Below are 14922 nucleotides of genomic sequence, written 5' to 3' on the forward strand. Positions count from 1 at the left end.
AATTTGTTTCTCTTTTCATGTAAATCCTACTGCTAAGATGAATGATTCTAAAAGAAAACCACTATTTTATAGAAACAAAAAAGAGCAAAAACATTTCTAAAATTAAGCAATTTCCTATCAAAATTGCTTAATAAACATTTTATTTTATTTTAATATATTTTTTATTTTTTATTTTATTAGTATTTTCGTTAAATGTGTTAAATATATATTTTCTCATCTAAATGTCCACTGAGCTGTGAGCCAGGGGGCGGTAATGCGCCTTAACATTGGTTGACAACCAAGAAAAAGAAGAAGCTGTGAGCCAGGAGGGAGGGGGTGAGTGAGTGAGTGATTCGTTCGCTTTATGATTCAGCACAGGAGGGAGAGGGTGAGCGAGTCCTGAGTGATTCGCTTACGCTTACGATTCAGCACAGGAGGGAGGGCGTTAGTGAGTCCTGAGTGATTCGTTCGCTCTATGATTCAGCACAGGAGGGAGGGAGTGAGTAGCTCAAAGTGTTGTTAGCATCTTAGCAGAGCGATGCTACTGTGAACCGAGGAGCTATTTTCTTGATGTGAGCTTCTACTCAGGGTTTTTTCTTCCAGTTCAGAGCAGAAATTTTTTTGTTACGATACTGGATGTTGTCTTTTTCTCCACAATTTTAATTATAAGCTAGATACATTTCTGCTAACAGCAACAGGGATAAGTCAGTGAGTCAGTTGGGCTTGTGAATCATGATTCATGAATCATGATTCATGAGTCAGTAAAGTCATTCTCGAGTATTGAACGATTCGTTCATGATTCGCGCATCACTAGTGAGCACGTCCCTGTAGGAGGAGACTGTAGCTCCCTTTCACGCAGCTTGTGTGGAAGCTTTGAGTTCGCAGTTTTGTTGACTCAACTTTTAAAGCTAGATTCTTCGGTAAGTTTAAGACCCTTATAGGGAACTTGCAGACCAAAAATCGACGGAGAAGCAACAAACCCGAAGACACCAGCTCAAAGGTCTGCTGCTAACAGGAAGTTGTTCACGTGATTTAACAAATAAAGGTAAGAAATGTTCCACATTCGCTACAATGTTTATGCAGCTGTCATTGAGACTTAAATGTGTTTTTCCACTGATGTGCTAGACTACTATCAGGGTCTGTTATATCACTTACATTCAGGTCACTATATTTCATTTAGTATTATATTTTTTCCAATACATGTGTAATAAAATTAATATAGGTTCCAGACAGGTCGCCAGCAAAAACTAGTATTTTAATGACTTGCCCAAAAATTTCAAATGTTTTGGCATTTTAAGGTATACAGCGTAGATCAGTGGAGCACAGTAATGACACTGAATAATTGCAAAAAGGAAAAACAAAATGTAACAGTTGTTCTTGTTATTGACCACATTCTACAGTAGAGGTGTCAGTCATGTTAAAGGTCCAGTCCGTTTTTTGGAGGTGTGGTCTTAAACTTTTGATCAGCTGTAAAATAGCTGTTTTAGTTTAAATGTTGTTTTCAATAAATTGCATGCCCCAAAAATGTTTTCTTTCACTCCCATTTCTTCTTGTTTTCATGTTGAAACTTGTTCAGATCCAACCATGCAAAATATGATTTTTTTTGCCATTTTTCAAGTAGTCTTAAACTTTTGATCGGAACTGTATTTAATACAAATGCATATAATGCTTGAGTGATTCAATTCCAAATCCAAGTCAAGTAATATGTTTGTATTTAGTTCAGGATGGACAGGAAGCAGTATTGTGTGAAGCTGTCGGTTCAGCCATCCAGAGGGCTCATGGATGAGAAATTCATTGTCCTCGTCCAGAATGCCCTGCCTGGTTCCCAACTGACCATCCGTGCCCTGCACCAGTGTGAAGATGGACACAGCTGGGAAGCGTTTGGTCACTACACTGCTGATACCACAGGGACCATCAATGGTACATTGTTCAGTACTGAGACCTAGAAAACTAAGAGAAGAAAATGTAGAAAGATGTAGAAAGACATTATATATAATATATACAATAGGTGAATGTGCAGTAGTAGCATGTATGCAGCAAGCAGGTGAATTCTGTACATTAAGTGAATTAAATAAGAATAGACAATCTGACTATTTTACAAAATAGACAATATGAACATATTTAAAATTAAAGGAATTTGAAATGTACATTGTGCCGGTGGGTTTAGAGTATCTAGAAGAGAGTCCTGTCTCAGTCACTTATGGATGATGTGAGAGGGCAGGTGTGTGTGTGTGTGTTGGGGGGGAGAGGAAGCAAGAAGAATGAGTTGAGTAAAATTTGACTTATCTGACTGTTATGTTTCACATAATGTGCCTTACAATCCGGTGCGCCTTATTATCAGAAAAAAATGGTAGCCATGAAAGCTACCCCCAAATTTGGGATTATAGATGACAGAAATAACATAATGTAATGAGGTAATTAAAAAGTTAATTACATAACTGTCGTCAACAAAAGGTGCTTTATCTCTTGGCTATTACTGTCGCCCGGCAAAAGTTGCAGATGATATTGCTTGCAGCCGCTGCAATGCTTTCGACCAAGACAGGCGCAGATTGATGATACCATCAACATGCGCTATCGCGGTAGAGCGGTATAAAATGGTAAATGGTCTGTATTTGTATAGCGCTTTTACTAGTTCCCCCTAGGGACCCCAAAGCGCTTTACACACCCAGTCATCCATCCATTCACACACACATTCACACACTGGTGGAGGCAAGCTACAGTTGTAGCCACTGCTGCCCTGGGGCAGACTGACAGAAGAGGCTGCCATATCGTGCCATCGGCCCTTCTGGCCAACACCAGTAGGCGGTAGGTGAGGTGTCTTGCCCAAGGACACAACGACCGAGGTATAGTCAAAATCTCTACCGTTGGCCAAATTCATATCGCTTCTACCATATACCGTTTATACCGCCCACCCCTATGTGCACGTATCTAAAAGATTGTGTTTTATTTGACTTTTTTTAGTTTCAGAGGATCCCAGTATAGGTGGGACATATTCCGGAGTCGAACAGATGGGTCTACTGTGGAGCTTCAGACCAATTCCAGGCAGCAAATCTGGACTGAGGTAGTCTTTTTGTGGAGATGACACCAACGCAGAATCCAGTATTGGCACCATAGATAATTCTCCCATCTCTCCTCAGGATGCGAAAGAAGAACATCCAGACTCCCATGGAGGTCACAATTTCTGTTTACCAGGGTCACCAGACAGAGGGCTTCGCAGATCTGGTGCCACTCTCTGGTGTGGCGGTGGAGCGCTGGTATATGGCACCTGGTGTGCGTAGGATTCCAGTTACAGAAGGTGGACTCACCGCAGCCCTTTTTCTGCCCTCGGGTAAGTCCTGAAGAAGGTCCACAGTGAGATATCCCGTGGGTGTAAATTAAATCAGCACATGTTTGTTAACTTGTCTTAAGGTCCTGGACCTTTTCCTGGCCTGCTGGATCTATGGGGGGGTGGAGGGCAGTTGGTGGAGTACCGTGCAGCGCTCTTGGCCTCTCATGGATTCGCTAGTATGGCCATCGACTACCTGACCGCTAAAATCACCATGGAAACTGGAAAGATGGTGGACAACCAGTATTTTGAGGTACATCTAACAAAGTTAATGTTTTGGTTACAAGGAAACAACGTTAAAAAAAAAAAAAGGAGATGGGTTCAGCTAGTCTCTTTCACCTCTATAGCAATGTTGACCACCCTGGGCTTCCACCTGAGTTATCCTTCTTTTTGACTCCAATGAAGACTGTAGTTTACAAAATCATATTGTCTTCAAAAAGACTTGAAACAAGCAATTAAGCCAAAAGCCAAACAAGAATGTTTACTGATGTCATAGACTGAAGGATTTCAGGTCCATTCCACAGACTTCCATACATGTCTTTTTGCAACCAGATGAATCACCATATGGATCATGGAAAACAAGGTATGTTTTAATACACTTAGACTTCTTGATACTGTTGCGTACATCAGTGAATAAAATCGGTTTTCATAGAGTCTGTGGTAAAAATGAAGTAGTCATGCATTTTGGATCTGATATTAAATGATCTTTAATGCCACTTTCCTCAAACAAAGTCTCTGCAATGTCTGATTACATGCATGCAACAGCATCCTGCCTCCAGCATTTCCTACCCAAGCACTATCTTTGTCCTTGGTTAAATTCTCTTAACCTTTCTGATGTATGAAAACAGCTCAGAAATCTCTGTATAATGTAAACCAGATGAAGTTAGAATGACAGCGAGACAGTTTACAGCCTGAAATACTTTGAATGCTACAAAGCTCTGGGCTTTTAGATGCACCATGATTCATGTCAGGTTGATTAAGACTGAATAAAACATTTGGGTGATGTCACGAGATGCCACAAAGAAATGGGACATCTGATCATCTCAAATCATGTATGCCTTAAAAGATCTTCAGTTTCTTTAATTTCAAATACTGAAATGCAAACTGCCCTTGAAGCTGCTGTCACTATGCTGTGTGTGTGTTTATAGGTAACTAGCCCCATGAAAAACTGTCTCAAAGTGTCATTCTCTTTCACACACGTCTTTAATCAGACCACAGAAACGAGAATGAAAAGTGTTGAAGTTGTTTTAGTTTAAAACGTTTAAAATCAATTAAAATTTGTTGTTCAGGTGTTATGGCATGCATGGTCCCTGCATGATTTTTAAAATATAGATGATATACCATGGACTATGGTTTCTGTCATTCTCAGTTTTAGTTTATATCTTTTGACTTTTGTACAAGATTTTGTGTTTTGCCTAGTAATTATGTTGGTACCTTTATGTTTTGAGGAATTGGGTTTGACACTTCCTGGCCCTAAAAATCCTCTTGAAGAATTTGTTTATCTAACCTCAAAGATCAAAATGAAAGTCCTGGTTTTGGTGTTACCTGTTGTCTGATATATTTTTCCACCTACAGACAGCCTACAGAGTCCTGCAGCAACATCCTCAGGTCTGCGGCAGCAAGATCGCCATGATAGGTCTTTCCTTTGGCACCAGTATCACCCTCAAGATGGCTGTTTACTCTGAAGTTATAAAAGTAAGACATATTTTTATAGTGACACTGGAGCTGGAAAATCAACATCAGTCTATTTTCAGCAACAATGCATGGTCAGGATGAAGAAATAGGTTGACCACTGGCTGTGTTTTTAAAGTCACTGGTTTTGGCAAATTGCAACTTCATCATTTCTTAGAATATTCTTGTCTACCCATCTTATTCCTAATCAGGTCTTTTTGTCAGTTGATAACATCTGTGTATTTTATGTGTTTTTTTTCCAGCTCAGTGCTGCAGTCTGCATCAGTGGGAGTCATGTGCAGCCAGTTGATGGATCTGTGGAAGAAATATTGAGATTCTTTCAGAAGTAAGTTTACGTGTTGTCAGTTACTTTTTAGTTAAAGCCAAATTGGAAATCTAATATATTGAAAGATGTTAGAATAATCCTTTTTAACTTTCCCTTTTAATTTTTTGTCCCATCAGAAATGGTGAAAAGACTCGCTTCAGTGAAAAGAACGAGGTGATCTGGCGAGATCTGCTGTTGCCCATCCCCACCGACCCTTCACTCAAAGTCAATGTGGGTACCACCAGCTAAAGCATATTTCTGTCTTAAAGCCCTTACACACGAGAGACAATAAATCCATGCTTATATTTTGTGCATTAAAAGTCACCTTTGGATTCATCTAATGTAGCCATTCACACCAACCCCGTAATTATTCCTGCTGCTGAGGTAGGATGCAGTAAGATAAACTCATCATCGCTTCACTTTATTTCTTTCACAACTAGGGCTGGGCCATATTATACCGTTCACGGTAATACCGGTACAATGTTAGGCAACGGTAAGAAAATGAAATACCGCGATAGAATATGGATAAAACGCGCATGCGCAGTGCCTTTGTTTTCATACGCACATGGCCGATTGTTGAGTGAAACGGATGAACCAGAATTGGTTTGTAAAAATGGTGCAAGTTCAGTGATGTGGAACTGGTTTGGTGTTTGTCCATCAGATACACAACAAAGCACATTTTTTTGTAGAACATGCAAGCGGGTCGTCGTTATTGCCGTATTTGTCGGACTAAGGTGCTCGTAAATCTGGAAGTAATCTGGATCCGAAACTCCGTCCCCTTCAGGTCCCAAAGTCAAACGAACACACAGCATCACTGAGAGTTAAAAACTGTCTAAATTCTTTCATCTTTAATAAAACGATCAGCATTGCTTCTTTACCAGGTGTAACTATGAAGTTGAACATCCAGGCATCCATGAAAACAGAATTTATTACATTTAACGGAGTTAGAAGTTAGCAGGAAGCTAGCGGAAGTTAGCTCGCTAGTTTCGCTAGTTACTTAAGCATGATATAGCATGTTCTGACTGAGAGATTTCTGAGAAAATTCAAATGTACTGCTTTGCTATCACTTCCAACATAAATGAAGACGGGAAACTAAACAGCAGTGACGTTTGTAGGGTTACTGAAGTTGGGCTAGGTGGTATATAATGATGTGCTACGTGATCGCTAGTGATACAGCTATGTTAGTGTGAGGGCGCATGCATATAACTTGTGGAAAACTGTCACGTAGGGCCTTTAGCGGCCTGTCTGAATAAGCCAAGAGGAAGTGACATATTGAGGAGAGCCTGTGGGCGCGCGAAAAAAAAAAACAGGGAGGTGCGCTGTTGGGAGCGAGCGGGGTGTGCGGTACTGATCCCGCGCGTGCCATTACAGCGGAAGACACCAGGAAAGCCCCGCGGTCAGAACGAACCTGAACGAAGAGTAACCGGGAGGTTAGTGGGGCAACGGACGGGATCGCAGCGAGTTTATGTGGAGTTTCCCTCCGTGTGTGGAATCCGACTCAGGTTACAGCAGTTTTTTGTTTTTTTGTGAACCCGAGTCTGGATATCCTGCTCCGGCTGTGGAATTTCTGGGCAGCCTAACAGACGGGAACTCTGGTTCACGACAGCTACACCTAGAACTGTTTATTGGTTTCACATACCAGGGACAATTCACTGGATCGGACTTTACTGTAAAGACTGGAACTATTTTTTTTTTTTTTTTTTTTTTTTTTTTTTGCTGTTTGGACATTGCAAGTAATGTGATGAAGCTGTGTTAACCATTCTAGATAAGAGAATTTCTGTGTTAACCTGAATTGTTCTGCTGTATTGTGATCTTGGCGCCCTTTTCCGGTGGCTAGTGTGGTGGGAGGGGTCGAGAACTCGAAACATTGGGTTACAACAGCCTGTTTGATTTATTTTATTTTACTCTTGGGGAGTTTCCTTACTGTCGCCCTTTGTCTCCAGGGCACTGTTAACATCTATAATCAATCTTGGTTCACGAGGGCCATCCGAAAAAATAAAAGGGGCCACGTTGTTTAAAAAGTCATTGTATGCTTCTGTCTAACTTAGGTTGCCTTGGAGTAGGGGCACCCGAGTTGTCTGGTTAGGTACAGAAAAACGGAGGTAAGCGAGGCTGTGTTAATATTCAACAGTACAGTGCGCGCCAGGCAGTCGTTGTTTCGCAGGTTTGGGCCCCGGAGCCTTCTTCTGTGCCTGTAGCAGCCAGACAGCTAAAACGATTCTTACAGAAGTAAGTATCAGGGTCAACTGTACTGGGGGGGGGGGGGTCACTGACTCAGATCCGACCACCCTTTAGTCGTTCAGGGCAGCCTGTGCGCCTCTTCACCCCTACATAAAGGGGCTAGTAGCCCCTTACACATTAGCATAACATAAACAGTGAAACTGGAGGATGAACGCTAACACTTTTCCCCTCGATAAAAGTTAACGTGAGGGTTCCTGGTGGTTAGGGACAAATGCAATCGCATGGCAGGATGCTGTAAACAGACCAAACTTCAGTCAGGAGAACAACTGAGATAATCCTTCCACAATACGAGGTTAGTCATTAATATATTGCAACAACACGGGAATAGAGCAGCTGTGATAGAGTACAGCATTAATGAATCAATGGTACAGAAGTGGAGGAAGCAAGAACAATGAGTTGAATAAAGTTTGATTTCTCTGACTGCTTTGTTTTGCTTAATGTGCCTTATAATCCCGTGCACCTTATGGTCCGAAAAATACATATTTGACTTTTTTATTTGGCGCACTGTAGTTTAATGTTGCAAAGCACCTCTTTTTAACTTCAGTGGATATTATACATGGTTATGCTCAGGATATGTCAGCCCATTTCTACTGGAAATGCCTTTTGGTTAAACTTTGAGCAAGGAATTTGCATTTGCACTGTTACATTTTTATAAAGCTTTAATGCATGTAAAAAAACAGCTGCTTGTTTAAGTGAAAATAAATGGATTTTGGGGGGGGGTTTGCGCTAGTAAAGTTGTGGAGTTGTATTTTGTCTCGCATCAATTATATCGTCAGTTATATCGTTATCGCAAATTTTCAAATATATATCGTGATAAATACTTTTGGCCATATCGCCCTGCTCTATTCACAACACCCAATTTTCCACAAAAAAGCAGTGCATTCAGTAGGCATACATATATGTGTATATATATGTATATGTGTATATATATGTGTATGTATATACACACACACACACACACACATATATATATATATATATATATATATATATATATATATATATATATATATATATATATAGCACGGAGAGAGGTTAGCCAACTAACGGAGTTGCAGAAAGGTGCGACGAATAAGGTGCCTAAGAAATACAGCAAGCTGTCCATACCTGAGGCCTTGGAAACTGCCAAGCAAAGACTCACAGCCTTGGCCAGCCGCTTGAGGAGGTACACCAGAGAGATAGAAGGCAGGAGAATAAACCAGCTGTTCTCCACAGAACCAGCAAAGGTGTACTCTCAGTGGCAAGGGAACAATAAGAGAACAGCACCACCAAGGCTGGAGACGGAGCAATACTGGAAGAGCATATGGGAGAAGGATGCAACCCATAACGGCAATGCTCAGTGGCTAGAGGATCTGAGGGCAGACCACAGCGACCTCCCTGAACAGGGTCCAGTAACCATCACAGTGGCAGATATCCAAGAAAGGGTCTCCAGTATGAAGAGTTGGACAGCACCAGGGCCCGACATGGTTCACGCCTACTGGCTGAAGAAGCTAACTGCACTCCACGAGCGTCTGGCAGCACAAATGAACCAGCTGCTAGTTAACGAGATACACCCGGAATGGCTAACTGAAGGCCGGACGGTCCTGATCCCCAAGGACCCCAAGAAGGGACCGGTCCCCTCCAACTACCGACCAATAACCTGCCTCAGTACTACATGGAAGCTCCTGTCAGGCATCATATCGGCTAAGATGAACAGGCACATGGGTCAATACATGAGCGGGACACAGAAAGGAATTGGCAAGAATACCAGAGGCGCAAAACACCAGCTACTGGTAGACAGAACAATCAGCCGAGACTGCAAGACCAGACTGACCAACCTGTGCACTGCCTGGATTGATTACAAGAAGGCCTATGACTCAATGCCCCACAGCTGGATACTGGAATGCCTAGAATTGTACAACATCAATGGGACCCTAAGAGCCTTCATCAGGAACTCAATGGGGATGTGGCGTACAACACTAGAGGCCAACTCCAAGCCCATAGCACAAGTCACCATCAAGTGCGGGATCTACCAAGGAGATGCTCTGTCCCCACTGCTGTTCTGCATAGGCCTGAACCCCCTCAGTGAGATCATTAACAAGACTGGCTACGGATACCGACTACGGAACGAGCACAAGATCCATAGAGGCTGGGGTCTATCACACCAGGCAAGACCCCAGGTGCAGGCTGTGTAAAGATGCCCCAGAGACAATCCAGCACATAACAGCAGGGTGCAAGATGCTAGCAGGCAAGGCATACATGGAACGCCATAACCAAGTGGCCGGCATAGTGTACAGGAACATCTGTGCCGAGTATAACCTGGAAGTCCCGAGGTCAAAATGGGAGATGCCCCCAAGGGTGGTGGAGAATGACCGAGCTAAGATCCTGTGGGACTTCCAGATACAGACGGACAAAATGGTGGTGGCTAACCAACCGGACATAGTGGTGGTAGACAAACAGAAGAAGACGGCCGTAGTGATCGATGTAGCGGTTCCGAATGACAGCAATATCAGGAAGAAGGAACACGAGAAGCTGGAGAAATACCAAGGGCTCAGAGAAGAGCTCGAGAGGATGTGGAGGGTGAAGGTAACGGTGGTCCCCGTGGTAATCGGAGCACTAGGTGCGGTGACTCCCAAGATAGGCGAGTGGCTCCAGCAGATCCCGGGAACAACATCGGAGATCTCTGTCCAGAAGAGCGCAGTCCTGGGAACAGCTAAGATACTGCGCAGGACCCTCAAGCTCCCAGGCCTCTGGTAGAGGACCCGAGCTTGAAGGATAAACCGCCCGCAGGGGCGTGCTGGGTGTTTTTTTATATATATATATATATATATATATATATATATATATATATATATATATATATATATATATATATATATACACACACACACACACACACACACACACACACACACACACACACACACACACACACACACACACACACACACATACATACACATATACATATGTATATGTGTGTGTATATGTATGTATATGTAGGTAGGTACCTATTTAAAATAGGACAGAGCTGTAGACGCACAGTTAGTTAAAAAGGGTTTAATTTTTAATACAAAATACAAGTAACAGTGTAACAGCGGCACCCAAAAACAATTAAAAACTGTACTTTATTAAAAACAATAAGATAAAATATATAAATTAAAGTTGAAAATAAAATAACTGTACAACAAAATACACAATATAGAACTATATAAGAATGTATGAAGAAATCTAAATATAAATAAATATATACACAATAACAGCAGCTGTACAAGTATTAACCGGAAATGAAGAATATAGTGACCAGTGTTGTGCAAAACCAAAGTCCAGAAAGTCCAGTGTGTGTGTGTAAGAACTGTATGTGTGGGTCAGTACTGTGTGGTGGTGTGATTGAGAGACCGTATCGCCTGCGGGAAGAAGCTCCTCCTCAGTCTCTCTGTGTTGGTCTTCAGGGAGCGGAATCGCTTTCCTGACCTCAGCAGAGAGAACAGTCTGTTGTTGGGATGGCTGAGGTCCTTCACGATGTTCCTGGCCTTGGTCCAGCACCGCCTGCTGTAGATTGAGTGCAGGTCAGGGAGCTCGGAGCGGATGGTGCGCTCAGCTGACCGCACAACCCTCTGTAGAGCTCGTCTGTCCTGCATGGTGCTGTTCCCGAACCAGGTTAAGATGTTTCCCGTCAGGATGCTCTCTATGGTGCAGGAGTAAAAGTTCCTGAGCACCTTGGAGGGCAGTTGGAAGTCTCTCAAGCGTCTGAGGTGGTAGAGACGCTGTCGGGCCTTTTTCACCACAGTGTTGATGTGACAGGACCATGACAGGTCCTGCGTGATGTGAACTCCGAGGTATTTGAAGCTGTCCACTCTCTCCACTGGGCACTCGTTGATGACGGGGGTCTGGTAGTTCCTCTCCTGCTTAGTGCTGAAGTCCACTATCAGCTCCTTTGTCTTACTGACGTTTAGAAGGAGGTTGTTCCTCTGGCACCAGTTCTCCAGATTCCCAATCTCCTTCAGGTAGGCCGTCTCGTTGTTATCAGAGATCAGGCCCACCACGACGGTGTCGTCAGCAAACTTGATGATGGTGGTGGAGCTGGTAGTGGCCACACAGTCATATGTGTACAAAGAGTACAGCAGGGGGCTCAGAACACACCCCTGGGGGGCTCCAGTGCTGAGAGTGGTGGAGGCTGAGACATGTCCGCCCATCCTTACTGCCTGTGGTCTGCCAGTTAGGAAGTTGGAGATCCACTGACACATAGATGAGCTGAGTCCCAGATGCTCCAGCTTGGTGGTGAGTGTGGAGGGAATTATGGTGTTAAATGCAGAGCTGTAGTCTATGAGGAGCATTTTAACATAATTCCCCCTTCTAGTGTCCAAGTGAGTGAGTGATGTGTGGAGGAGATGAGAGATGGCATCGTCTGTGGAACGATTTGGACGGTAAGCGAACTGTAGTGGGTCCAGTGTGTCTGGTAGTGAAGAAATGATGAAGTCTCTGACCAGGCGTTCAAAGCACTTCATCACTACTGAGGTGAGGGCTACAGGGCGATAGTCATTGAGAGAAGCAGGGTGGGGTTTCTTCGGGACAGGAACAATGATGGACTCTTTGAAGCATGTGGGGATCACCGACTGAGATAAAGAGATCTTGAATATCTCAGTGAACACAGGAGCTAGCTGGTATGCGCAGTCTCTGAGGATACGACCTGGGATGCCGTCAATTGGCAGCAAATCACAACAACAGTTGCATCCGGGTATTTTATATTGTATTTTAAAGACCTTATAATGCAGAGAATGTTGGGAAAAGAAAACTCCCCTTTTAACAGGAAAAAAACTCCATAAGAACCAGGCTCAGGGAGGGGTAGCCAACGCAACGGGTTGTGGGTGAGGAGACAGGAAAAAAGACATACTGTGGAAGAGAGCCAGTGATTAATAATAACTAATGGTTAAATGGAGAGCAGTGTATAAACACAGAGTGTGAAAAGATGTGAGTGAAGAAGAATACTCATTGAGTCATGGGAAGGCCCTTGCAGGTCTAGGTCTATTGCAGGGTAACTAAGCGAGGATTCAAGGTCATCAGATTCAACCCTAACTATAATATTTGTCAAAAAAGAATGTTTTACACCTAACCTTAAAAGTAGAGGGAGCGGTCTGTCTCCTGCATCCAAATTGGAAGTGGTTCCAAGCTGATTAAACTAACTCAAGCAGTGAAACACTAGGAAACTAAGACCAGGGACCAGGACAAAAGCATGAACATAACAATACACTCTGACAAAGCACAGTGGAAGACTAGCACAGTATAAACAAAGAGGATGATTAGGAGAATTGGAGACACATGGGAACACAGCTGGAGCAAACTAGTAATAACGAGACAAAAAAACCTGAACACAATGCACACGAGACGATGGCTGTCAAAATAAGACACGAAATAAGTCAAATACAGAGACAAAGACCTAGACTCAAGACACACAAACATGACGCCAGAAGAGAATAACAAACACATGACAAGGCCAAGAGAAAGAGGGGAGAGACAGATACATAGGGAGACAGCGCGAGAGAGAGAGAGAGAAACAGAGAGTGGGAGCACCAGATATACAAAGGGCAACATTACGGGCTGGGGAGACTAAAGGTAACTGTGAAATGCACTTCACACATGTACACACACGCACAGTTGTTTGTCGCCAGATGCCACGTTTATTTATCGTTTTCATTTGTTATGACCGACCACAGTCTGACAGCTCCGGTCTCAGCTGATTTCCAGTCTCCCCTCCGCTCCTCTCCCGTCTCACTATAAAAGGGAAGGAAACCATGATCAGTCCAAACGCCATCAGCTGTTCTCACCTGCGTCTCCAGCACCGCCCCGTTGAGCTCACTGCACCACTCCTCCCCTGCAGCTGCGCCCGGGACCACACCTCCGCCACAGTAACCAAGCACAGGCATGCTGAAGACAGAACACAGAGATAAAGACTAGGAACCACAAGTAAGCCAAGACAACAAGACTGAATTAGAAAAGGAGATCCTAAAAAAAGAGAGACTGAAGAACAGGAGGGGAACGCTAAAGAAAGCTAAACAACCTAAAGTCATATGAATTACACAAGAGATAAATAATACTAACAGAGAATTCATAAGAACAAGGAAACTAAACAATACCAATAGAGACTAGGAAAAATAAATCACTCCTTGAGATCAAAATAATAACGAGTAACAAGAATCAACACTCCATAAATACACAACACTGGGTCAGTGACCCATGACAATCTGACTTTAAAAGCAGAAAATTAGAGGTAATCCCAGTTTTTATGTATTTAAGACATTTCTGCAGTTTACTTAACAGTGCTGAGCGCCTCAGACCCAGGCCTACACACGCACACTGCACAAAGATACATCTTTCCATATCCACCCTAACCTCTGAAGCAGATGAACACATTTCCTTTAGAGCCAGCAGTGACCTTAGTGTGTCAGGAAGAATCCCCATTTACATGAACAAATTGAAGTCTGTTAGACATAGGGTTGCCAACTCCCTGAAAAATAAATAAGGGACACCTCGTGGCCAGGGCCGGGCAACCCAGTTGTCTTCACCCTTCCCAGTGTGGTAGCTCTTTTTTTTGTGTGTGAAATAATTTTTTAACCATTTGACTTGAATTTGATTTAAGCAGATGCATATTCTTTGTGATATGACCATATGGGAAACAAATGATCATTCAGCCATTTATTTTTAGCTCAAAATGACAACATTAACACAGTAAAACAGGCCTCTTTCTTAAACAGAAGCCTGTCATGCTTAACTTTTGAGAATATAAGTAAAACTTTCTTTAAAATAACTCTGTCCTGCTTAACTTAAAATTATATAAATTAATAGAAAACAATAGAACAAAATCATTCTCGTAACAGTGCACATTTAGTGCATTTAGTACAATTGGCTTCAGTTGAGGTATTATTTCAGCTTTTCTAATGCTAATCAGCTGCTCCTGTTTGTAAACCCGCTTGTTCCCATGATTACGTATCTTAACTCATCATCATTATTCATCTATGTATTACTTTTATGTATTAGTCATCTATTTGTTGTAATCATCTATCCTTGCAGTTGTTTATTACACAAAATAAATTATCACACTTCTGGCCACATAGCGCTGATATTCACTGCACATGCCCATATTAACCTTAACCAGAGGGTTTTAAAAAAACAAACCAATGTTTACATGCCATATCTGCTTCTGCCGTGGCCTGGTGGACAAGAAATTGGTTAAAGGTTCCCCGAGCTTTCACGCCCCTCATGTTCTTCATGTGCCCACCATTAGAAGCATGCCTATGGAAAAAGTGCGCCGGCACACAGTGCAGTGCGCTTTATAGGTGTTATCGTGCACTTTTCCAGCCAGGTGTTTTCCTTTTCCCATTCCTCCCTGTACTTTTGCAGCCTA

At 42.8% G+C, this 14922-nt stretch overlaps 1 protein-coding gene across 2 annotated transcripts in view; it reads left to right on the plus strand.

Moving 5' to 3' along the window:
* Window positions 1-401: 401 nt before the first annotated feature.
* LOC101480502 (peroxisomal succinyl-coenzyme A thioesterase) overlaps window positions 402-14922 on the plus strand; it is a 31139-nt gene continuing 16618 nt past the window's right edge. The window contains exons 1-8 of one of the 2 annotated variants that reach the window (XM_004556278.6): window positions 402-1024; window positions 1703-1899; window positions 2941-3040; window positions 3117-3307; window positions 3388-3557; window positions 4880-4999; window positions 5239-5321; window positions 5438-5531. In XM_004556278.6, coding sequence (XP_004556335.2) covers window positions 1704-1899; window positions 2941-3040; window positions 3117-3307; window positions 3388-3557; window positions 4880-4999; window positions 5239-5321; window positions 5438-5531 — 954 coding nt within the window. In that variant the 5' untranslated portion in view covers window positions 402-1024; window position 1703. Of the gene's footprint in view, window positions 1025-1697; window positions 1900-2940; window positions 3041-3116; window positions 3308-3387; window positions 3558-4879; window positions 5000-5238; window positions 5322-5437; window positions 5532-14922 lie in introns of both variants that reach the window. The other variant, XM_004556277.6, reaches the window with a different exon arrangement.

This window comes from Maylandia zebra, linkage group LG7 (genome assembly GCF_041146795.1).
Source record: "Maylandia zebra isolate NMK-2024a linkage group LG7, Mzebra_GT3a, whole genome shotgun sequence".
Lineage (NCBI taxonomy): Eukaryota > Metazoa > Chordata > Actinopteri > Cichliformes > Cichlidae > Maylandia > Maylandia zebra.